Source organism: Castor canadensis, chromosome 6 (genome assembly GCF_047511655.1).
Source record: "Castor canadensis chromosome 6, mCasCan1.hap1v2, whole genome shotgun sequence".
In the NCBI taxonomy this organism is placed as follows: domain Eukaryota; kingdom Metazoa; phylum Chordata; class Mammalia; order Rodentia; family Castoridae; genus Castor; species Castor canadensis.
The window spans coordinates 177,016,401-177,041,092 of record NC_133391.1 but is presented as its reverse complement, the minus strand read 5'-3'; the positions used below and the strand labels follow the sequence as shown (position 1 = coordinate 177,041,092).

At 52.7% G+C, this 24,692-nt stretch overlaps 1 protein-coding gene across 1 annotated transcript; it reads right to left on the bottom strand.

Annotated features, from left to right (window-relative positions):
• Positions 1-2,734: 2,734 nt before the first annotated feature.
• LOC109699226 (palmitoyltransferase ZDHHC11-like) lies at positions 2,735-23,802 on the bottom strand. The gene is made up of 6 exons (XM_074077783.1): positions 23,273-23,802; positions 15,465-15,643; positions 14,561-14,662; positions 12,712-12,836; positions 10,164-10,319; positions 2,735-5,729 (listed from the first exon to the last, which is right to left on the bottom strand). The coding sequence occupies exons 1-6, from the start codon at positions 23,741-23,743 to the stop codon at positions 5,500-5,502; spliced, it is 1,263 nt and encodes a 420-aa protein (XP_073933884.1). The 5' UTR covers positions 23,744-23,802; the 3' UTR covers positions 2,735-5,499.
• Between the last annotated feature and the right edge of the window lie 890 nt (positions 23,803-24,692).

Sequence of the window (24,692 nt, the reverse complement as noted above, 5' to 3'; positions counted from 1 at the left end):
GCAGTGACCTGGGGTTGGTGCAGAGGGAGCATTGGAGAGGACTATGCCTAAAGGCTGGAGAGGGGCGTGTGCACATGTGTGTATGCTTGCACACCTGTGACTATTTGGCACACATGAATGAATGGCTAGGTACTTTTCTTTTAAATTGTATTCACTGTGCTCAATGAAAAGTCACTGAGGTGAGAGGGAGGGAATGTGATGTTCAAGTTTTTTAAAATAGCTTTTTAAAGTAGACGGTATACGTGCTCAAACTATGCTGAGGAACACACCAGGGAAGAAGGAGAGCTGGGCTCACCATCACCTGTGACTGTATTTCCTGTTACTGGCTATTCCGTGGTAAGATCACTTTTCTTGTCTCTTATCACAAGAACAGAGTACACTCTGTAAAATGTGCACCTGACCTTTGTGATGGGTCAGTTTCTGCACTTGGCGTGGTGTGCACCATTCACGGGCAGGGCTGTCACCAGGGAACAAAAGTTACCTGACTCAGGAACGAGTCAAACGATAAACCCTACTTCCCAGAAGTTTATAATCTAAACTGTCCTATCAGAGATGATAAAAAGGATATTTGGGTGCTCAATCTTATTTTTGTGCATTAGTCTAGAGTACTGTGAAGAAGAGATTTCTTATAGTGTATGTAACAAGCTACATGAATGCCTCAAATGTTAATGTTAAGTGAGCTGTGTTTTCTATGATGGCATTCCAGCCACTAAACCATCTCCTGAGATGAATTACTTTCCCTCACGGTCAGGAGGACCATGCTCCCTTCGGATGGATGGACCAGCTCTAGCCAGCACACAGCTTACCGTGGTGAAGGCGGTGGTGAGCTCTGACTGCTCTTTTTCTCCTGTGGAACGGGAAAAGAGAAGTCGTCAACATTGTACTTGCTGTCACCCAACTCAACTCCGTTGTAATTGGCTTTGAGCAATGGTGCCAGAGGTGTCCAGGTTCTGGGCAAGGACCTCCCTGGGGGACAGCACCAAACCACTTCCACGTGCACAGACACCTTCTTTTCTCTTGGGCGGAAGCAGGATGTGGGATACTTGGTTATGTGATGAGTTTTAAGGAATGCCCAGGGTTTCCCCACATGGTGGAGTTCACCTCCCGTTCACCTCCCACAAGCAGCTATGAGACTTCCACTCCCTCTGCCTCATCACCACCTCCTGGCAATGCCAGGCCTGGCCGTGCCATTCTCGGGGGGTGGTGCCCTATTTTGGTCTTGTGTCTCCCACATGTCCAGTGACATCAAGCAACTTTCATATGCTTACCTGCACACAGGTTCCCCCTTGGTGAAGAATTTGTCCAGTTCTTTAGCTCATTTTATAAATTGAGTCATTTTTCTTACGATTTCCTTTGAAATCTTAGTATATCTTGGATACAGTATATGATTTGGAAATATTTTTATTTTATTTTTTGATGGTAACTTTTTCTTTTTGGTGCTACTGGGGTTTGAACTCAGGACTTTGTACTTGCTAGGCAGGTGCTGCACCGCTTGAGTCATGCCTCCAGCCCTTTTTGCTCTGGTTATTTTTGAGATAGAGTGTTGCTTTTTCCCCAGGCTGGCCTGCTCCTCAATCCTCCTATTTTACCTTTCCCGTTTGTAGCTGGGATGACAGAAATGCATCATCAAGTCCAGCTTTTATCAGTTGAGATGGGGTCTTACAAACTCCCTGCCTGGGATATTCTGGAACCATTTCTCCAGATTTCAGCCTCCCAAGTATCTGAGATTATAGGTATGAGCCACAGGTGCCTGACTTAAGGACAACTTTTGAAAGGCAAATATTTTAAATGTTGATAAGTTTAATTTTTCACTTTTCTCAGTAGGATTTGATTTTGGTGTTAAATTGATGGAGACTGCTGAATTCAAGGTCACAAAGAATTTCCTGTCTTCTTCTAGAAATGTTTGTTTAGCTCTCTGCTTTAGGTGTGTGATGAGCTTTGAGTTTTGTGTATGTCTTGAAGGAAGGATTTTTGTTTGGGCATGAAGACCTCGAGGTTTTCTTTTTTAGCTGTGTGTACATTCAGTTGTTCCAGGACCACTGGTGAAGCTAAGCTTTCTCCGGTGCACTCACCTTGGCACCTTTGTTTTAAAGCAGCTGACCAGGAATGAACTGTTAATTCTGTTCCTTTTATGTGATGTCTGTCTTTATGTCACTACGGCCTCGTCTTTATTACTGTAGCTTTATGGTAAAATCTGTTTGATGGTGCCTATCCTCCACTTGTGCTCTTTTAAAACACTGTTTTGCCAGTAGAATGTTGGAGCTGCTCTGAATTTCCATGCACATTTTAGGATCAAAGAAAAAGAAAGAAAGAAACAGGTCGCTGGGTTGGAGAGAGATGAAGACTAAGCTTCAGACCAGGTGGAGTGTTCTCTGCTTCCCAGTGATCTTTTTCCTGCTTTCCCCAATCTGTGACTATCATTACCTTTGCATTTAATAGATTAGCTTCAACTTCCCTCAGCCACAGTTTGAATATTTTGGGGTACAGATTTGCACCAATTTTCTTAAGTTTGTTCTTTTTGATAGTGTTGTGAATGGAATCATTTTAAAAATATAACAGATTTCTCATTGCTGCTAAGTGGAAATAACTGGTGCTGTGCTGGGTGGTCTGCCCTGCATCCATACTAAGTTACTTTATTATTTCAAATGGTTTATACATTTTTTAGGGTTGTGTTGACTGTATTTGTATTCTGTATGCCCTCGAGTTTCTTTCTTTTTTTAAATTCCATTGCTTTAGTGTGATGTCAGAATGGAGAGAATGGACATCCGTGTCTGATTCCAGCCCAGGGGAAGAATGACAGTTGCTAGTTCATAGGTTGTTTTCATTTTATTCCTAGATTGAGATTTCTTAAAAAAAAATCATGAATAGGAGTTTTACATTATACAATTCTTTTTGCATTGATTAACATGACTATAAGGCTTTGTCCTTTATCCTATTACTATTTTGTGTTTCAGTGACTGATCTGCAGGTGTTAAACCAATGTTGCCTTCCGGGATAAGTGTCACTTACTCTGTGTGTGTGTGTGTGTGTGTGTGTAGGTCTGGCTTGCCACCACCTTTATAATGACTTTCCATCAGGTCAGTCCTGGTGACACTGAGTGCATTGCAATGGATGCTTTCTTCTTAAAACAACTAGCACATTTATCCATGAAAGCCATGAGGGCTGGGATGAGTTTATGGGAAGACTTTGCACTGGGACCTTACTCTTGGATTTTCTATTCCTTCAATCACTTGTGATTGTGACTGGGAAGACAGCACCTCCTTAGATGAGGATGTGTGTCATCGTGGACACGCGAAGACAAGTATGCAGAGGTCTGACAGTCCTGACCCTGTGATGTCCCTGCTTACATTACAGCCGTCTACACATTGGTATTTTACATCTGTGAATGTAGGGGACTAGTGACAATGTTCACGGCTCTTGGGGGCTCAAAAGTCTTCTTACACATAAGAGGAGTGACTGGCCTTATCTGAACTGAGTCACCAATATGGCAAACTGCACAGACTCATGTGACAAACTGTCCACATGCTCTGTACACTGGTGGCTAACAGCTATAGTGACCAGTACCCCAGAGCCAGGCTGGTGCAAGGTCACATCCTGCTCCATCACATGACTGGGTTGTGTTTCTGCTCCAAGTCACACACAAGAGGGCCTGGGCCTGCCCACCTAGGCAGGCCAGGGTCATCTGTCCTTTGTTTGCTTCCTCAAACTCAGCCAGAAGGGCTCTCTGGAGAAGCTGTCTGTGGACACTGTCCACCAGGACTGCAAAAGCAGGGCCACTGGGCAGGGACTCAGTATTGCTCAATCTACACAGCTATGCCAGTGTCCTGGGACACACTGTGCGAGTCCTCCCAGGACCTGGTTCTAGCTCCAGTTCTGTTAGTGGAATGAACGTTCAGGTCCCCATACTGGGTGGGCCTAAAGGCAGCAGGTGGCTGGGGCTGGAGAGTACCACATTCCAGCTGGCCGTGGGGGAACCCGACTTGGTCATCCACACCAAGTTCCCACTGCAGACCAGACCCTGGGGCTCCCCAGTGTTGACTCTCACTCTGGACACAGGGAGAATAGTTCTGGGCTGAACTCAGTGGGCCAGGCTTCCTTCCTAGGTGGACTGTGTTCTCTCTGATGACTTGCAAGGAGGCCTTCCATTGAGGTAATAAGGGGACACTTAGGCCATGAGGGACACACAGGGTCTGTGGCCAGAATCCTGCCAGGGACACGCTGGGTGGTCTCTCACCAGTCAGCACATCTCTGTGCAAAGGGTTACCAGGCTCAACGGCCCAGCCATGGCTGGAACTGTGGTCCCACCTTCTTAGTTAAGTGACAGTTTCATCAGGAGCTGAGTCAGGGGCTGTCCATGGAGGGAGCAGGACATTTGTGGACAGCGGCTCCCCCTGCTCTGCAGGTGGTGTTCAGGTGTGGTTCTGGGTTAGCAAGACTCATGGCTCACCCTTGAAATCTCCTCTTCCCCATAAACACATCCTTCACCGTGACCTCAGGAAAGTCCACGAAGCTGTCTCTGGGCACAGCAGTCCCATGGCATGGCCGCACCAAAGCTGGGCTGGATCAGGGTTCTGTGCAGCCACTCTGTGCAGGTGGACTTCTCCATGGAGGTGTCCATGGCTGAACTGCAAGCGTCCTTCCCTGGTGTCAGCTGGAGCCCAGGAGGACTTGGCTGGGTTCCAAATGCTGTGGGCTGCTTCTGGGCTTCAGGGCAGGAGTCATAGCAGATGAGACACTTCTGAGAGACGAAGGGGCACTGAAGATGGTGCCTGAACAGCAGGTGTCACAAGGACTTTCCCATGTGTAGGAGCATGGAGTCACCCCAACTATGAAGGCAGCAAGAACCCCCAGGGTCACTTGCTGTGACATGGCCTGATTAGTGTCACCTGTAGTGTCTGAGTCTGGGATGGGACATTCAGGGCACAATAGAATTTTCTCAAGTGTCCAAGGGAGGAGCAACTCAGGAGCCTCCCTCCAGTCCAAGGGTTCCTCTGGTGGGTGATGACCACATATGTAGCTCTAAGTCACAAGGAGTGCTCCCTTTGCTTCCTGAAGGGCCTGTGGGTGAACCCTCCCTCTAGCCCCAGAGTCACTCAGGTAGGTGACAACCACACAGGAGCTCTAAGTCACAAGGAGCGTTCCCTCTGTTCCTTGCAGGGGCTGTGGTGGTGACCTCCCTCCACAGAGGAAGTGGAGTCACCTGCAGGCTTTGGAAATGGCAGTCACAAACCCATTTAGCAATCCCCGCCAAAAACCCACTGAAGCTGACCCCGTAGCAGGAGGACAAATGGATAGTCAGAAAGCAGTTAGTCCTATGCACTGCTCCCATGAAGGGGCGGAGGTGCTGTGCCACACACAGACACACTTCACACAGTACACACCACACACAGACACACCTTTTGTATACCATACAGACACAGATTATACAGCAGATACACATGCCACACACTAGCACACACATCACACACCACATATAGACACACACTCCACATCACACACTCACAGGGAGTCCTGATCAGTACAAACGTTGGGGCACAGTGCCATGTCTGAGTCCCTCATGGTGACTTGCACCTTGTCTCCAACCTGGATTAGCAATGAGAAGAGGCACAGACACACCTGAGAAAGGCCTCTCTCCATCTGCAGACACAGCTCCTTCTTCCCTGCTGCATTCCCACTCTGCTGGAAGCGGGCCTGCATTATGTAGTCAAATGTGCTCAGGTGCTTGGCCACTGGAAAGGAGAGGGCAGGGAATGCAGAGTCACCTGGCATCTGGGCACTGCATCCACACAATGCCCCATGGGCAGCCCTCCCAGGGCCCCAAAGGGCACTCCTGCTCTGCCAGGGATCAGGCCCCCTGACAACAGGACAGGCAGCAGGTGCCACATGTTAAACCGGCATGGCTCTGTTTTATGGGGGACAGGATCTTGTCCAAGGTAAGACTCCCAAGCCAGCATCACAATGGGGTGTTGGAGAGGAGGCCAGTCCTGGTGCATCTTGTGAGTCCCCTGCCTCATGCAGCAGGAAGGGCCATTCTGGAACCTCCTGGAAGGTCCATCCTGTCTGAGGGTCCAAGTGGGCTCCTTCAAGGGGGAAGTGCCCAACTCTGGGGTTCAGGGAAGCCCCACTAATGGAGCTCTGGTCCCTGGCAACCCTATATGCACTGTCCCTGTCCTGAGTATCCTCATTTAGAACAGATGTGGCCACACAGCCAACATGGAGTGTGGTGAGCAGCTCCAGCCCCTCTGAGGCTTGGCTGTTCCACTGGAAGAAGTGCCTTGGGCTGCCATAAGAAAATCTAACTCCAATTACTGATAAAGAGCAGGACCAGTACGAGTGGGCCTGTGCCTATCTCAGTCATGTGCTTCAGGGAGGGGCACAGCTCTCGTTTCTTTTTCCTAAAACACACAGAAACATGGGAGCAGCTTCAACTTTCTGGAAAGGTGAAGGCCATGCACATGGACCCTTGGGCAGCTCAAGGAGCAAATGGTCCACCTCTCCCTGAGGTTCTGCAACAATCTCCTGACTGCTTTCACATGCCTTCCAGGCACCTCAGAACCTGGATCAAACCTGCCCTGGTTTATGTTCTAGTTAAAAGATGCCTTCTTTCCTGGGTTTCTGAAAATGCCATCCATAGCAGATGGTAAGCATGCCCAAGTGCTGAGTGACTGTCCCTGTGTGTCCCCCAGGGTGACCAGGTGCAAACTGATGAGGCCAGTCACTGTGTGAGATGGTCCAGGTAACAGGCCAGCAGCTCACAGGCGCTACATCTGTCAGCTACCTTATGGGGAGCTGGGGACAGAGCCTCTCACAGAGCCTGCAGGTGACACCATGGCCACCAACTCAGGGCTAAAACCTGCAAGGCATCCTGAGCAGAGTTCCCCACAGCAATGCTGACACCTGACCCTCGGGTGTGGGGTGATGACTACAAGCTGGCCTAAAGGCCTAGGTTTTGGGATCATCTTACTGTAACAGTAATGAATATATCAGCTTTGTCCTGCAAACCCTTGGCCTGCAAATGCCCTAAACTCAACACGCTTGGCCTGACCCCAGTTTCATCTCCTGACCGGGTACCTTCCCATCTCCACTCACAGCAAACTGCCTGTCCTTGGTTGCCTGTCAGGACCCTGGAGGCCACTCCAGACTGCCATCATTCCCACCTTGCACTGCCTCGGCCCACGAGAGACCACGTGGCAACAGCTCTTGGACCTGCTTGCCTGTCCCTGGGCTGGTGAAGTGGCTGCCATTGTCACCTGTGGAACACCATGACATGCTGGAGATTCTCAGTGACCAGGACTTCAGGCACCAATCTGTGCCTTTGTCTCAGCCAGGGACAGCCTGAGCTGGACACAGGCACCATAGCCACTCCTGGCACTGCCTTTTTCCACGGCTACTCCATGCTGGCAGAGTGGGGGAAGCCCCTTGCTGTGAGGCTCGTGTCATAGGCAGGCACACTGGAGCCACACAGTGGGCAAAGGGCCAGCCTTGCTGAATGACTCAAGAATAGAAGCCAGAGCTGTGGCTGTTCCGCACACGTTCTCAGCCCATTCCCAGGCCTCTGGGGTCACCTTGGCCATGTCTGCACCTCTTAGCAGCACAGTTGACCTCCTATGGTTCAACTTCTGGGTGAAGACCTGGAAGGCCAGCCATGTCAGCGTTCAGGCAGAGAGAAGCAGCTCTAATAGCCCCGTGCCCACAGCCCTCAATGCCATGAGGGCCAAGGGAGCTGAGCAGCATGCTCCCCTTCTGGGATGCTCCTGGGCCCTCTCCCCTGGGAGGCCTGGCAACTGTGAGCACAGAGGTCTTAGGGCCAAAAGCCTGATGTGCAGAGCTGGGGAACACTGTCAAGAAGGGAAGGGAGTCCAGGCAAGGAGAACCCTCCTGCAGCCCCAGAAATCCTGGGAGCGGCAGACCCTGAAGGCTGCAGGCCCTGCCGTGTGCAGGACCTGCCTCTCACCCGTGTCTAGGCAGCATGTGGGCCCAGCTCTCCAGGATCTGGGTCAGAGTCCTTTGAGCTGCTTCTGCACTCAGTCCGTGAAAGCGGGCTTTGTGGAGTCCTTTTATGACTCTCAGCTCTCCAGCAGGGGTCCGTGTTCACGGAGCTTCGTGTTGGTCACTGACACCACTTTCTCCACGCCTGTCAAAGGCTGGTGGAGCGGATCCGTGTCCTCTCTGACTGGAGAGGCAGAGAAGCAGAGGCTGCATCCCCACTGCACAGGTTTGGTCTCTTGGGACAAGCACGTCGTCCAGGAAATGTGCTCATGTTTGGGGCTGCTTCTACGAATGCCAACAGTGTGATATTTCCCTGGCACCAGAATACTCCATATCCAGAGCCTCCCAAGAGCCTCTGAGCTCCAGGAAGGAAGATTGAGCTATTGCCTCTACTAGGTCCCCAGTTCCTCCTCAAGGACCAGCCTGTGGTCTCGGGACACAGAACCTGTTTTGTCTCCTGGGAGTGTCGGATATGACATTGATGTCAGGTTCTCTATGTGCTCCTGGCACCTGACCTTCCAAGTCTCATGCTTCCATGTGAACAGCAGGCAGCTCCTGAACCCCTGCTGCCAAGTGTCTTGCACACAGAGCATAGCTGGCACATTCCAGGGCTACACTCCCCTCCAGGGACCTTCTGAACACTTAAGCAGAGGCCAGCATCCTGTGGAGCCCACCAGCCTGGAACCCTCACCTTGGACCTGACCCCAGGCTCTCCATTGCCCACCTGTGTGGTCTGACGCCTACCAGGTATGCCCAGCCTCCTCCTCCCTCAGGTAAGCCCATCCACACACTGTCTGACCTCACTGTCTTTGCCCCTCTCCCAGGCCTGCCCATAGATGTGTGGCAGTCGCCAACCATGCTGCCACATGGCGGGCCATTTCTAATGGGCAAAGAGACGTTTGCCACAAAGTTGAGAGGGAAAATGGCATGCACCACTGGAGTTCCTGGGCAGTTTGGGCTGTTTATCTGCACATGAGGACAGAGTTTCTGGGTCCTGGCTGCTTGTCCTAATGCTGAGGTCTGCAATGAGAGACCTCTGCACAAAACTGGGAATGGGTTCTGCATGGGGCCAGGATCCAGGAAAGATGGCACCGCTGACAAGTCTGAAAGCATTGAAACATGAGTGAAATCTCCAGGTCAGCTTAGAAAGTTTTGTTTTTGATTCCTGATTATAAGAGTACGGAGAACTCTGAAGGTGGCCCAAAGGACTGCCTGTTCTCAGGGAAGCCCTCATTACTAAGAAAGCAGCACACACAGTGTATTGAGATAAATGCACTCAGTCAACTCATCTGAGGTTTAGTTCGAGTCCACTCAGCACACACATCTAAATACCTTCTGTATATAGGCACCGACCAGGTCCTTCCTAACTAAATCTTGAAAACATAACATTCAGGACTACACCCTAAGATTTAATCCAGTGGTCTTCATTGTACTTTCATTTGAAAAAACTCCAAGCCTCAGGTAAGACTACAGTAAGCACAGTGTTTAGTTAAAAGCGTGTTATGAAGTGTTCTTACAGGCTTGTGTGATGCTGCTGGTGGGAACCATGGCCACATCAGGGACTTTTCCAGTGACAGTCAGCTCTCTGCCAGGCCTTGCCAATGTGGTCTGTATGGACACTTTACCCTGCTCCCTCCTGAAGTGGAGACGAGTCAGAATCTGGGTGACCACTTGTGTGGTGTCCACGATCACTGCCAGAGACCAGAGGCTTTGCAGCCACCTGATCCACCACAGCAGAAACAACGTACGCAGGGGGAGGAGACAGCTCTAACTCTAACGACTGAGCGCTTGGCACACTCACTGTGGGATGACATGCCCTTCGGCCATGTGTGGGTGAGGGAAGCTGTTCCTCTAGCTTACTGCTTTTCAGTGTTACAGTTCTTCCTGGTGCTTTTCTAAACCCACCTGTTCTTTTCTCAAAATGCCCTGTTCTTGCCTAATAGTCTTCTTCCTTTGGCTCTGAGTATTTTGACAATATTTTAGACTCTCCTGGGTTCTCTACAGGCTTTAGAACATGAACTCAGTCCCTTACTGGACCTGCCAACCTTCTCGTGGTGTCTCTTTTCTTCCTGTGGTTGGTCGTTTCTGCTATAAACTCATTGTTGGCAAAGTTGCCCAAGGTGCCGCCTGCCTCAGGACTGAGCAAGAGGAGAACAGTGTGGGCAGGTACATACTCAGGTAGAAGTGGAAGATGAGCAGGTGTCCGAGCAGTACAAAGCTGGCAAGGACCAGCAGCAGCATGGCAATCAGGATGGAAAGGACCACAGGGGTCTTCACCTGCACAGGATACAGCGGCAGGAAAAGCAGCCATGTGTCCACATCCTTGATGTCTGTCAAGGCAGGGAGATGCGTCATCAGTGCCTGCCCACACACAGCACCTGTGGTCAGGTGAGCAGAGTGACAGAGCTTGCAGGTGGGTGGGGACAGCTAGCCAAGAGACACTTCCTATCCAGGTGTGTGTCCTGCCCCTCCTGAGGTCCCTGTGGCCCCACCTGGCAACAGCCGGTGCTGTGATCCCTACTTCGTGAGTCTGTGAGGTGAAGCTTGTAATGGTGATGTAGCCCTGGACTCAGAACAGGCCACTCTGCTGCCATTGCCCATCCTTCCCACAGTCCCTGTCTTCATCCCAGACCAGCCACCTCACACAGACCTGGAAGGCCAAGCGCCACCTGCGGCATTCCCAGGATAGGGTCTGTTGTGGCCCTCATCGCTGCTATGCTGACAAGACCAGGTGTGAAGGACTCTGAGGAGTTGTGTGCCAGAAAAGTGGAGAGCTCATTTCCCCCACAGCACAATCTAGAATGTGCCACATGAGAAGGGCAGGCCACATGCTGCCTCGTGGGGCTGTGGCAGTGCATCCATGGGGCTGGGCTGGATGGTAGGATCCCAACCCACATGTCCCCTTCACCCATGAGGTTCTGTGCTCAGGTCACAAAGCCCTGTGGGGTCTTCTGAACAGCAAGTGAGGAAATCACCTCAGACCACAATGAAGGAACCCACATGGAGCCACCAGACTCTGCTGGACCAATCTATTCCCAGGTGGGATGTGCCATGCTGGCCCTCCACTACATCTAAGGTCATGGTCAGTGGGCTCAGCAAGGACCCCTTGGCCACCCTCACCTCTTCCTTCCTCCTCCCATTCTCTTCTTGCAGCCCACAGAAGGGAGAGGCCCAGTTAGCATGGAGATTGCTTAGGAACACATCTTGTTACCAAAGAAGAGAGCACCATGGTGGCACCAGGGTTTTCCAGGAGCAGTGAAAAGCCCTGGGTGGGTTTCAGGGGACATGACAGCTAAGGCCCTTCCATGTGTAACTCACAAAGCTTGTTCTTGAATAAATGTTGTCTACAGGAGTGTTCTAGAATAAGTGGCACGCAGGTTCTCCCTCTCCTATCACTGTGTCAGGCAGATGCCTGTGACACCAGTGGTGCAGGAGGGGTAGCATCCCCTTGGCCACTGGGCGACCCAGGGAAGGAGCTGCCATTCAGTCCCTTGAACGAGTGTCCTGAGGCTGTTGTGACAAATGGCCGCAAAGCTGTGGCACTTCTACTTAAACCAGTGGTCTTTCTACATAAACCCATGGTCTTTCTACATAAATCTGCACCATTTCTACTTAAACCAGTGGTCTTTCTACATAAATCTGCACCATTTCTACTTAAACCAGTGGTCTTTCTACATAAATCTGCACCATTTCTACTTGAACCCGTGGTATTTCGACATAACCTGTGGCACCTCCATATCAATCAGTGTCATTTCTACTTAAACCAGTGGTCTTTCTACATAAACCCATGGTCTTTCTACATAAATCTGCGCCATTTCCACTTAAACCTGTGGTACTTCTATATAAACTGTGGCACCTCTAGAAACTCATTCTCTCACATTCTGGAGGCCATATATCTGAAATCACTGTGTAGGCTGGGCTCTCCAAGGGAAGGTCCTTCTCGCCCCTTTCAATTCTGAGGACTCCAGGCATTCCTGGGCTTGTCACCCTGTTTCCATCTTGTCTCCACATGGCCCTTTGTGTGTCTGTGTCTCCTCTTGCCTCTCACGAGGACATTGTCATTCCCAGATACCCCAAGCTGAGCTCCTCACCTCAGGATCCCTAATCACATCTTCACAGGCCCTTTCTCCATGTGAGTTGTGGCCTCAGGTCTGGCTAGGACACGGGCACATCTTGGAGGCCACTTCAGTCTACCAAAGTCTCCAGGCTTCATGTCTATGCCCACAGCCTGGGCTCCTGGGCCCACTTAGCTGGAGCATCACTGAGCTGCCCCTTGGGAGCCTGCACCTCCACTTTGCTGGCTTCATTTTCCCTCCCCAGACAGTTGGTTCCACTTCATGTGGTCTACAAGGTCCAGCATGTCTAGGTACTCAGGAATGACTGTAGAGGGGACATAGGGAGAGGGGGAGTCCACTCTCATATTCGTCACTCCCTGGAAGCTCAGCCCCAGAACAGGCCAGGCAGCACCTGCAGCACCTGCCTGCCTCTTGTCCACTGAAGTGCAGACATTGGGCTGCTGCCCTCAGCCCTGGTCAGAGCCTGGCAGGGACTGCCTGCAAGGGGCACCCAGACACCTCCCTGCCTCTACTGCAGGTGAGCTGACTCACTGCTTCTGACCCAAGACTTTTCCAGAGAGATGACTGGAGAGTAAGGCGAGGAGGCACAAGCCCCTTACCCACGAGAATCCCGGCAGAAGCAGTCCCCAGAGCAGTGGCGGTGTACCTTCATACTGGGGGTCCGTGAGGAGTGCCTTGGGGTCAGTAAAGTGCTTGATGAAGATGTACAGCAGAATCACCATCACGCAGAGCAGGCCGGCTGAGGCTGAGGCCACAGAGCAGAAGAACCACCTGGGGGCGAAAGCAGGAACACGCACAGAGGCACATGAGTGCAAGGACAGGCTGTATAACCACCAGTCTGTGTGTCTACATTCCCACCAGCAGTGGGAACCTGACAGTATCTGTGTTCCCTCAGCCCTTCCTTCTCTTCTTCCCTTTCAACCATTTCTGTCATGATCTCTAGGCAGGGATCCTGGTTCCTGATGATACTGGTCACACCCCATGCTCCCCATAGCCTCCTGCCTGAGTCCTCATGTCCACCAATCCTGCTGTCCAGACACAACACCCCTCCTTGTTCGGTGAGAAAGGCAGGTCCCAAGATAGCAGAGCCCAGGCCCATCAGAACATCTTCCAGCAAGCTGATCTCCCTCAGACGGCCATAGGCCACCTTGCTCACTCCCTCCAGCCTTTACTTTGCAGGCAATCTGGAAGGCCATGAGCAATTTCCCAGGTCCTTTTTCTCAGGACTGTGAAACATGCTGCTCTGTCCAGAGCATGTTACACTGTCAACTTTGAGGGCCAAGTTATATTCTAAATGTCCTTGCTCTCTCAGCCCTTGACAGATGAAAGGGTAGAAGGGAAGAGATGTTGGTGTTCAGTGCTGCCTCTTGTGAGTGGATGGCACCAGTCACCCTCTGCTTTCACCCTGACTTCACCTTCCCGACACAGAGGCATGTGTTCTTCTGAGGAGACCAACGACCTCCCCTTGCACTCTGCCTGCTCACAGGTGGGGCCTCGCCCTCACCTGCCCCAACATGCCTTCCCAGGAGGCATCTGGCAGGCACCTGGAGGCATCAAGAAGCAAAAGGCAGTCTCTGACCATGCTATTTTCTCTTCCTAAGGGGACGAGTGGCCTGGCCTCCCAGACCTGTGCAGTCACACAGTTCTGATGATTTTGCAATCATCATGGTGGTCGTTATCCATAGGCCACATCTGGCTGCCTAGTGGCACTGGCCATACTCTGCAAGGTTATGCACAGCCTCAGGGAAGCAAAAGGTCAAATCTGCAGCTTTCAGCCAAAGGTGTCACCACCTGGACAGCAACTGGAGGCCTCCTGGCTCACAGGCCTCAGCCTTCTTCAAGTCAGTGTGGCCAGCAGAGGAAACTGCTGCATTCTTCCTATCCTTCTTCATGGCCTATGGAGCTGATGGACACTCTGGGTCCAGATGTGGAGGTCCTGAGAGCACATGAACCTTGTGCCCCATGGTGGAGGCACTGCCTCTCCTGGGGGCCTGATACTCACTCTGTGTTCCATGGTTTGGCCACTGCTCTTGGGTTGATGGCCTTGATGTCCAGAGGTGGAAAGGCCCAAGAGAGTGTGTTCAGAAGCCTCAGACAGCCTGTCAACCCATGGACAGGGGCTGGTTCCTTGCCATCTATTGTGGGGTCTCCAGTGATGGACTTGTGATCGTGAACTGGACCTTCACGTGTCCATGGTTGGCTCCACCAAACACATTGGAACCAGCAATGTGGGCGCTGAGCTCTGCCATACAGGGGACAAGGCCATGTCCCCAAGATGACCCCTCCACCATGGCAGGTCCATGGTCCATGGTCCCTTCACCCTGCCCACAGACCCTCAGCTCCCCTGTCCATGACCCCAGCCAAGCCCTCACCTGTAATTCCTGCTGGCCACTCCACCCAGTCCCAGATCTGTGATCCCTGTGGCCTAACCCCTGCTGTCTACCCAACCTGGTTCCCACTCTGTGACCCTTGTAGTCCCCCAGATAGGCCCTCACCAGTAATTCCTGCTGCCCACACAGTTGTTGAGCCACTTGCAGTGGTGATCAAAGCCAGACACACACTTGTTGCAGGCACTGCAGTGTTTGGCTTTCTTGCTTCTGAAGGGAAAGAGGGAGGAATGGTCTGTAGGCCCAAGTGTGCCAGCTGGGCACTGGTCAGCATCCCTGTCCTTAGCTCAGGTGGGCCCCAGTTTAGCTGGTTGTGTGCCATGGTCACTGGGTATCTGGCAGGACTCCACCTGGAGACAGAGAGGCCCGTGAGGTGGGACAAAGACCACCCTGGGCACAGCAGCCTCAGATGAAAGGACCCTGTGCCCATGGGTGATACACTGTGAAGGTAGATGCCAACTTTCTTGCAGCCAGGTTCGGGTGCTGGGCAAGGGCCCTGACAGAGGACCCAGGAGCTGATGCTGGAGGCTCAGTTCCCACCCTGTGCCCATGGGACCTCCCTGCAGTAACACAGTGTGCTGCCCTTCCTAGGCCCTGGACACCTGGGACCCCAGCAGGCACCGGCTAAAATCACCTTCCTTCCTCCTCCTCCCTTGGGGGCCTAAAGTCACCCAGGAAACCCCTAGGCAGGCACACTCTTACTCCCAGCCACAGGGAGGGGCCTGTATACACAGGAGCCCCTAGAGAGACACAGCCAGCTCTCAGGCCATGGCTTCCATCCCAAGAAGCGAAACACACATCCTGAAGCCAGGCCCTTTGCCCTGCGAGGCAGACAGCCTAGTGTGGCCTCACAGGAGGTTGTGAGGATTTAACTTTCATGTCCACAGAGCGCTGTGTGGCCAGTGCCCAGCTGCAGACTCAGTGGTTGTCATCACACATTGCCAAGGGGTCACAGTACCCTGTACCCAAGCCCTGGAGGTAACCCTGACCCAGAATTTGGTGTGGCACTCACACAGTGACCTCACACAGGTGGCAATACTGGTTCTGGATCACATGTGCGTGTTTGGACCGGTCGAAGGTCGGCACAGGCTTGGAATAGTTCTTCTTGAGTCGGACATTGGCATCAGCTGGATCAATGGTGATCGTGATCAAGTGGACGATAAGGTGGAACAGGAAGATCCCACCAGTCACCTGGGGAGTCAAGGAGCACACAGCCCTGGACTGGTTGACATGGCACAAGGTGCCTCCTAGGCTGGATGGCTGGTAACAGAGACTAAGAATGTCTTGGACCCCTCATCATTATCATCTGACCAGGGCTGACCTACAGACACTCCATCCTCCAGAAGCTCTGACCACTGAGCAACTGACCACACCACACACCCTTAAGACTAGGGGCAGAGCAGAAGCAACAGGTAAGAGGCACTTTTGCCTGGGCACCACAGCCCCAAAGGTCTGCAGCTGTCTACCCAGGGTGGTGGATGCTTCCCAGGAAGGGAGAGGCCTCTGGTGTGGGCAGGTGGTCCAGGTCAGGTCCTGTGCATGTGAAGATGCTGTGAGCCATGGTACAAGGGGAAAGGCACATTCTCCAGAAACAAAAGACTCCGCAACAGGGGGAGGAGGTCCAATCCCAACCCATCTGGGTCTCAGAGGATGTCCCGTCTCTCAGGAACCCTGGATTCTTTTGAGGGCCCTCAGACTCTCTTGGGGACCCTGGGCTCTTTTGGGAGTCCTCAGACTAACTCAGGGACTCCTGGGCTCTTTTGGGGACCCTCAGACTCTCTCAGGGACCCTCAGACTCTAAGGCAGGGCTCTGTGCAGCTGGGCCTAAATGGCCCCGGAAGAGAGTCTCTGTCCCCTGGTTAAAAGAAAGATGTGTTCCTGTAGGACTGCAGGTAACATAGGCCCTCAGATCCTCACCCTCTCTCCTCCTCACCCTGGAAACAGAAGGGCGCGCAGGGCTCAGAGCTCCTTTCCCCCTGCCCTGCCAGGACTTCTGGGCCTGGTGGGCCAATGTTAATAAGCACTCTAGAGGGAGCCAACAGGGTCCCCGGTGCAGCCATGTCTGGTGTCTGGGGAGACAAAAGCTGTGGGGGCCTGGGGGCAACTCTGCAGGGATTTTAGCAGGGGGGCTAATGAGGGGATCATCCATCCCAAAAGAAGTCCCTCTCTGGTCCTTCTATTGGTTCAGGGCTGCTGGTCTGGCCTGCAGCATGAGCCCTGTCACAGAGTCATCCAGCAGCCTTCTGTGCCAAGGCTCTGCTCAGATGAGGATCTAAAGTCATCACACAGGGACACAGGACAAGCCTGTATGGAGGGCCAGTTCCTCTCCAAACCCGATGCTGAACATGCACTGCTCACCTATCTCCCAGCTTGAGCAGGGCCAGGACACAGGGCTGGAAATGAGGCTCAGGTGCTCAGAGGTGACTATGAGGAAGACAGGGGGGAACAAGCCCAACACCAAGAGGACCAGGTGTCCAGACCAGGCAGGCAGGTATGTTGCAGGAGGGGCTGGATAGTGTGTTCAGAGATGGCTGAGTGCAGGGTCAGGGACACGAGTAACAGTCACTGAGGCCCCTCCCATGCCCGCCTGATCCTATGGTACTGGGCAGGGCCGGCAGTACCTGCTCTTCACAGAGTAGACTGAAGCTGTGGTTCCCATAGGGTATAGACAAGCAGGGCTAGCCACTCAGTGGGCAGGTGCCGGGTCAGTCTCCCAGTTGTGACACTACCAAGACCAAGAGCAGACCAACACACATTCCACTCCCTGAGCCTGAGCTGGAGGCCCAAATACTGCCTGCTTGTGTGGTTCCTGGACACTTGGCAGAAAAGACTAAGGACAGACACAGCTGGAAGTCACATTGTGGCCCAGCTGTGGCTCCATCCTCTGCAAAGCTAGAGTAGACAGGTGTGTGTGTGTGTGTGTGTGTGTGTGTGGTGGGGGAAGTGTGTGGGGCTACCTGGGCAGCAGGATAGGCTACCCAAGGGCTCTGCCACTATGCCATATGACATCCTCATGGCCCCTCCAGACCACAAGCTACACTCTGCTCACACACAAGCCCACTACTGCAGACAGCACTGTTAAGACGTGTGCAGCAGGGACTCCCAAGACAGCAAAGCCTGTCCTTGGACCCCGCTGACCTCAAAAAAATGGAGGTGTTCAGGGCACCTCCTGAGCCTGGACCTTCCATGCAAACCCTGCCAGGCAGTCAGTCCCCAAATCTGCAGGTGCTGTGACAAGGCCACCCTAAAAGCATACACCCAGGAATGGCTTACCTTCCACAGGGACCCCAAGATTCCAGGCAGAACCTCCACCCAGACATCCCCTCTGGGACACAAAGCTACTTCAGGCAAGCACCAACTTAAACATGCCTTCCACCTGGGCTCTGCTTGTCCAGCATATACTGTGACCCTCCAACTTAGCATTGTGCACACAGTCATCCATGTCACCCACGAGGACGAAGTTGGTGACCTTACCGTACTACATGTTGCCCAAAGTAGCCTGGCTAGCTATTCCAGGTGTCACTGTTCAGAAACTCCCCTAGTCTCTGCCTCTGCCTTCACAGAGGTCAAGAGGATAATGAAGGTGAAAGACACAGGCAAGGCCTCCCTCCACTTCCAGGAGGCCTCCTCTGGAAGTTTCTGTCTGGAGCCTGTGAGAACCCAGCTGGCGGGGACACTCCATAGCAACAATCTGTGTTTAGTAAACAAACAGCGGAAGGGCGCCAGCCCAGGACACCGCCCTCCGTGGCCTCTAGCACTGGTGACCTCTCCCCCATCCTGTTTCCACAGGAAGAGGGGAGGCGGAGGAGCCCAGCCAGTGTCCCCCTGTCAGTACAGCCCTGGCTCATGGGTCCTCCAGGGCAAATGGAAGATGCCTCACGCAATGTCATCACCCTCTCCCAGTTCACATCACCCAGGCACAACACAGGGTTTGCACAGAGGAGATTTCTACGGATTAAATAGTTATGGGGTTGTGCAGCCGGCCCTATTGGCTAAGTTGTGGAGCTGTTCCTGAGATGCCCAGGAATGCCAGGGAAAAGACCCTCACGAGTTGCCCACATGCCAGTTCCTGTTGTTCTGCACCATGAGAAGGGTCTTCAGGCTTCGTTCTATCCTCCTGGCTTCTACCTCAAGTTCTCTCCACAGCAAACCCACGTCCTCCTCCTGAACTGCCTTGGTCCCTTCCAGCCCCACCTGGGTCCCTGCAGGCACCAATGGCACTGGCGCCCTCCAGTGGCCATATCAATAAGTGCAGCACAGGAGGTTGGAAACAGGCTGGAATCCAGGTTCCAAAGGCCAGGAAAGCCACTCTGAAATCCAGCAACTTAGGACAAGTGGAGGCTGCCATATGGACTGGGGTCTGAAGAAACAGGAGCCGAGTGTCCAGTACAGAGCACAGGTGAACTGAAGGGGCCCTGGCAGAGAGCAGGTGAGGGCTGAATTCCACTGCATTGAGCATGGAGCCTGGTGAAGGACCCCAGGGCCCAAACAGGGCCAAGCCATAGTTCAAAACAAGATAGCATTGATGTAAAGCCACATCTAAGGATGGACTTGTGTCCTCCAAATATATTCAAATACACACCCCAGAATCTGTAGAAGAACCTCACTTGGAAATAGGTTGTCTCAGATGATCAAGATAAATGAGGTCATTAGAATGGGCCCTGATCCAATGTGACTGCACTTCTTATAAAAAGGAGAAATTGGGCTGGGTTTAGTGTCTCACTTCTGTAATTCCAGCTACACAGGATACAAGATCAGAAGAATCACAGTTAGAGGCCAGCCCCAACATAAAGTTAGTGAGACCCCCCCCATCCCAAGTCAACAAATAGTCCAGGTGTGGTAACGCATGCTTGTATTTCCAGCTATATGGGAGACATAGGTAGGAGGCAAAATAAAACAAAGAAGGGTTGGGAGCATGGCTTAAGTGGTAGACAGTCTGACTAGCAATCTTGAGGCCCTGAGTTCGAACTCTAAACAGCCAAATAAAGGAGGAGAGAGCAGGGAGGATCAGAGGACACAGGGAGAAGACGGTGTCCACAGGCCAAGGACAGGGGTGGCACAGCCCTCCCACAGTGCCTTTTGGGGGCATGTGGTCCTGTGACATTTTGTTTCAGAGTTCTGGCCCCAGAACCATGAGACAAAAATGTCTGTTGTTTTAATGCACCCTCTGTGTAGCTCATTGAGGCAGCCACAGGTCCCAGCTGCATCTCAGTTCTATCATGGCAGTGATGGAGCTGGGAGAGGGACTAAAACGGGAAGGACAGGGAGCAGGGCAGGCCAGCCGCCTTCATGGGGTGTGAGTGGGGCCATGCAGGCAGAACAGCATATCTAGAGAGCCACACTGATGGGCCAGCATTGCCATGGCTCAGACACACTTGCCCAAGCAGAGCCGCCCACCCACAGCCCAAAGCCTGCACACGGACTGCCCCCACTGTGGTGTGGGGACTCACACACCCACCCAAGGAACAGCCACATCCCCACAGCAGCCCAGCCTTCTGACAGCACAGGGGTGTGCCAGCCCTGCCTGCTCCACATTCTTGCTGAAGCCTTGGCCAGACTGGGGAACCTGCCACTGGCCTGCCTCAAAGATGAGAAGCTGTGGCAAGGGCAGGGAAATGGGTGCCATGCTGGGCTAGAGACCAAGAGACTCCAGCCCCACGCACGAGGCTCGAACCTGGACTGGAGTCTGAATTTAAGAATTCCTATACAGGATAATTTCCTATACAGAGGTGTTATAAGATTAACTGTGTAGGAGATTATAGTATCATTGCTATGCCTGTGACTTTACCTGTGACAAGGTGTGCTCCTACTGGGTGCCCATATCTGGGGCCTCATGTATAGAAACAGGGCACTGAGCCATGGGGTTGGTGACCATAGGCTCTGGTAAAATCCCTCACCCCTCATCATGGATAGGAGGCCCAAGGGGCCAGGTGGCTACGGTGAAGAGCACACAGGGACCAGCAACGCTGGTCGACTCTGGATCTGTGAGATTTGGGGCCCCGGGGCTGAGAGAGGCCATCCGAGACAGAGGGCCTGGGCTTAGGCCACAGTGAAGGCTCACCAGGCCAACAAGAGGAGTCATGGGGAATGCCAGCAGGGACCCAGGAGGGCATGGCAGGGTTGGTGGAGCATGCACTGGGCCTGGTCACATGAGCCACCACCAGGAGCCCAGATCTGTCACCCTGAGAGCAAGGGAGTGAGACTGGCTGGTGTACTTCATTGTCTGCAGAGCAGAACACAGGGCTGCACCTCCAGCTCCCCCGATAATGTCTGAATCTCCACACCCATGACCAGGTATGGCCTGCATCTTCCTGTGGTGAGGGCAGGACCTGGACCTGGGCAAAGGCCTCCTCTTACATGTGGGCACTGCTGCCTACGTGGAGCCTGGGGAACGGGGCAGATATAAGACATGCAGCCCTTCTCTATGGCCTGCAACTACTGCCTGTTGGGCTGGCCCTGGCCAGTCACCCAGATAGGAGCTGGATAAAGCAAGAGTACATTCAGAGTGCCTGTGTGCTGGCATCATTAACGCCTCATGAAAAGAAGTCTTGGACCACTGTAAGACTGTGCAGCTGGTCCCTTACAGGTGTGCAGACAGGTGGGACCTGGGCTTTCAGGGAAATTGCAGCTGCACAGGACACTTCAAGACCCACACTGAACCTCAAGTCCCTGGTAAGCCAGCCTTCAGGCTCTAAGCTGGAAGGAGGTTGAAGGGGAGCAGAAAGCATTTTTCACAGTGCCCATTTGTGTGTGCTTATAAGAAAATTGTGGCTTTACATATTTATATTAAAAAGAAAAAAAAGACTTTACATCAATGACCCAAGTTTCTACCTTAAGATGGTAGGAAAAAGGGGTAAAGTGAACCCTAGTTAGTTGAAGGAAGGAAATAATACAAATAAAAGCAGAGATTTTTTTTTGCAGGGGCGGGGGAAGGTCTGGGATTTAAACTCAGTACTTCATGCTTGCAAAGTAGGTACTCTACTGCTTGAGTCAAATCTCCAGTTCATTTTGGTCTGGTTATTTTGGAGATGGGGGTCTCATAATTATTTGCCTGGGCTGGCCTCAAACTGTGATACCCCAATCTCAGCCTCCCAAGTAGCTAGGATTACAGGCTTGAGCCACTGGCATGTGGAAAACAATAGAGAAAATTAATAAAGCCTAAAGTCGATTTTCTGCAAGACCAATAAAAGTGATAAATGTCAGGAAGGCTGATGAAGACTTGAGAGAGAAAATACAGACCACTGCACAAAGAGGGAGGAGCCAGGCACAATTGTACGCCTGAGCCTGTGACCAGGAGGTTCAGGCTGACCTGGACTGTAGGGAGGGAAACTGAGCTCATTACCAAAAGCCTTTCCCACAGCGGCACTGGGGGGCCCTCCAGAGCCCTGCCCTGGTCTCTCCAACCAAAGGCCAGGGAGCATCACAATGCTGCTCTGAGCCACAGGGGAACCCGTCGGTCCATCTGACGCGGCTTTCTTAGAAAATCGGGGTACTGGCTGGAAATGTGCCTCAGTGGTAGAGTACGGCCTTGAAAGGGCAAGACCCTGGGCTCACCCCCAGCACTCACTACAAAGGGCAAAAAGGAAAGAAGAGCAAAGCAGACTCCTGCAGGGGCACGAGGGGACGCACAGTGTTAGGAGATTGCTGGGCTCTCTTCTAATGAGATGGTAGTGAGCAGCTGCGAAAATGAAAGCTGTGTCAGAGCAGGCTGCAGAATTTATAGGTGATGTCTCATGACACCTGAGGTTTTTAAAGGTGCTCCCAAGAACGTGTGTGTGAAAGATGAAAGCCAACTGGAAACCCTGACTGTGGAAGCTGGTCTGTGTAGGGTCTGTTTGTGAGTTCTCTCCTTTTCTAGAAGCCGGATGCTATCACACGGAGCTGTGGGAACCAAGAACAGCTGCCTCACAGGTAGCTGAGGCCAAGAGATGGCACAGACCCTGCTCACTCCTGCATCCTGCGCTGCCTCTCCTGACCACCTCTCACACACCCCTGGTTCTCTTTTCTCAACAGGACTTGCAGAGGAGCAGACAAAAGCAAAAGGGCCACTGGAGCCCATGGCCAAACTGTCCTCACTGAGAGGAGGACACAGTCAGGACTCAAACACCTGGCTTTTGGCTCTGATCCCCTGAGCACTCGCCCACTTTGCACCAGCTACCTGTGCTGGCTGAAATGTCACATAACCCCTGGGGGCCTGGGATTTCTTGACCGAATGCCATGGTCAGCTGAGCATGATGTGGCACTCTGATGCACACCACAGGGAGGTGGGTGTAGATGCAAGGCCTCCCCATCACCTTCTGGCATGGCCTCCTAGCAGCTTATCCAGGAGCTTCTCCATGTGCAAGATGCAGGCCATGGGGCAAGGGCTCTGTAGGCCTGCAGGAGTGAGCTTCAGGACAGAGTGTGGAAAGCAGCCCAGGTAAGCCCTCAGCATTCTTCTGAAATTATTAAACTCTTTGTCAGACAACATACACTGGCTTCTTGGTATGCTGTGGGAGAGACCAACATGGCCAAAGTCTGCAGCTCCTTCCCTTTCCTTAGGGTCATCACACCTAGTGCCCTTCCTGCCACCTATCATCCAGCACACTCCCTCTTCACAGTGACAAGGAGCCCCTTCTACCAGGCCCTTGAGCATTGGCCACACAGGGAATGCAGGGCCAGTGCCTACACAACTGTAGGGATGGGTGGTTTGGTGCCAGGCAGGGTCAGAGCCCGTGGGGCAGGTGGGCCAGAGACCAGCTCTCCCACAGATGTTCAGAAGGTCGTTACCACCTCTGGACACAGGCAGCCCGTGGGCCTGCCCACTAGGAAAAAGGATACAACATATGTGGTACTCTTCCCGCCACTGGGCAGGAAGGGGATGAAGATCCCAAAGGTGATGAAGGACAAGATCAGGTAGATGGAGCAGGACACTGCTTGGAAGGCATGGAGGGGCAGTGACCAGCCATTCACCCTGGACAGACAGCGCGGCTGGGTCCTCTTCACACCACTGGACTGGGTTTCTGGGAGAACCAGTCTCTGGCTCCTGCTACAGAGGTCCATCTGTGAGACAGAGAGGACACAAGGGCTGTAGGGACCTGGACAGAGAGTGCAGCATGGGTTACTGTGCCCACCCACCATTGTTAGGAGACCGCAGACCAGGTTGACAGCCAATGTCCTGGGTGGCTCAGGGTCACTTTTACTTTGATAGATTGGCAGCTGTCTGGGGCAAGAGAGAACCCACGTCCACATGACACTCTGTTCAGGCCATAGCTGACCACAGCTCTGGGATGCAGCCTGTGGACGTTCCATGGGCTGAGGAACCCAAGGGCCCCATGTGCCCACACAGCCAGGACCCCAGCTGACCTGAGACTTTTCCAATTTCTGGAAGCCCTTGATACCCACGATACAGCAATGAATCCTAGGGCTCATTTACAAATGCGCAGACCCTCACATCCATGCCAAAGAGGGTATAGTGCATCAAGAGGAAATGCAGGAAAAGGCAATTGTTAGCAACCTAGCTGGCTTTTCACCCACCAAAAACTTAGACAATGCTGCAAGCTCCCCATGAGGACAGAGCTAGCAGCCGTGCTCCAGATGGTTCTGGGTTATCCTCCCTCGGGCATGAGGAGACTTGGCACCCACACAGCTCTAGAGTCTCTGAATGTCCCCAGATTACCCAGATGGACAATGGCCAGGAGGGGCTTGGGGCCCCCAGCAGGGGAGGAAGGTGCCTAATGCCAGAGAGAGGGTGTGGCAGATACCCACGGTCACTGCAAGGTGGGACCTTGAGGAGACTGGGGGCCTTCTAAAAGAAGGTTTGAGAATATTTGGTCACATTATCCTTGGGCAAAGCCCTTTGTTCTTTCTGAACATTCAAAAAGTGCAGCTGACATAAATCACTTTGGGAAGAGAGACACACCGAGAAACAGTCTAAGATTCCTCCTCCTTGTGGGGTTCCCTCAAGGCAGGCTGCTCTGCACTTGCATCACCTGAGTGACCCCAGGCCAACACAGGTCATGGGCCAGGACTTCTTGGGTGCTGTGACGCTGTTAGAGGAGTCCTGGGAGAGCATGCCAACTGTGAAGCAAGACCAAGGTGTGGGGAGGAATCGAACTCACAAGGCAGCCCCAGGTACTGAAAACAACTCCCCAGTAAACACAAAGTCCAGGCAACAGGAAGATGCAGCCAAGCAAATCAGCACCTGGACAGTCTATGGAGGTGTCACCCAGACCAGAGGGCAGCTGGCAGGAGGGGCTAC

Bases quoted from the DNA above. Each gene is read 5' to 3' on its own strand.
- LOC109699226 (XM_074077783.1), bottom strand. From the start codon at position 23,743: ATGGAACGTCCACAGGCTGCATCCCAGAGCTGTGGTCAGCTATGGCCT. The intron at 10,320-12,711 runs GTACACCGCCAC...CTGCCTTGACAG, and splicing joins CACGGACCCCCAGTATGAAG to ACATCAAGGATGTGGACACA. The intron at 5,730-10,163 runs GTATGTACCTGC...TCTCCTTTCCAG, and splicing joins CATCTTCCACTTCTACCTGA to TGGCCAAGCACCTGAGCACA.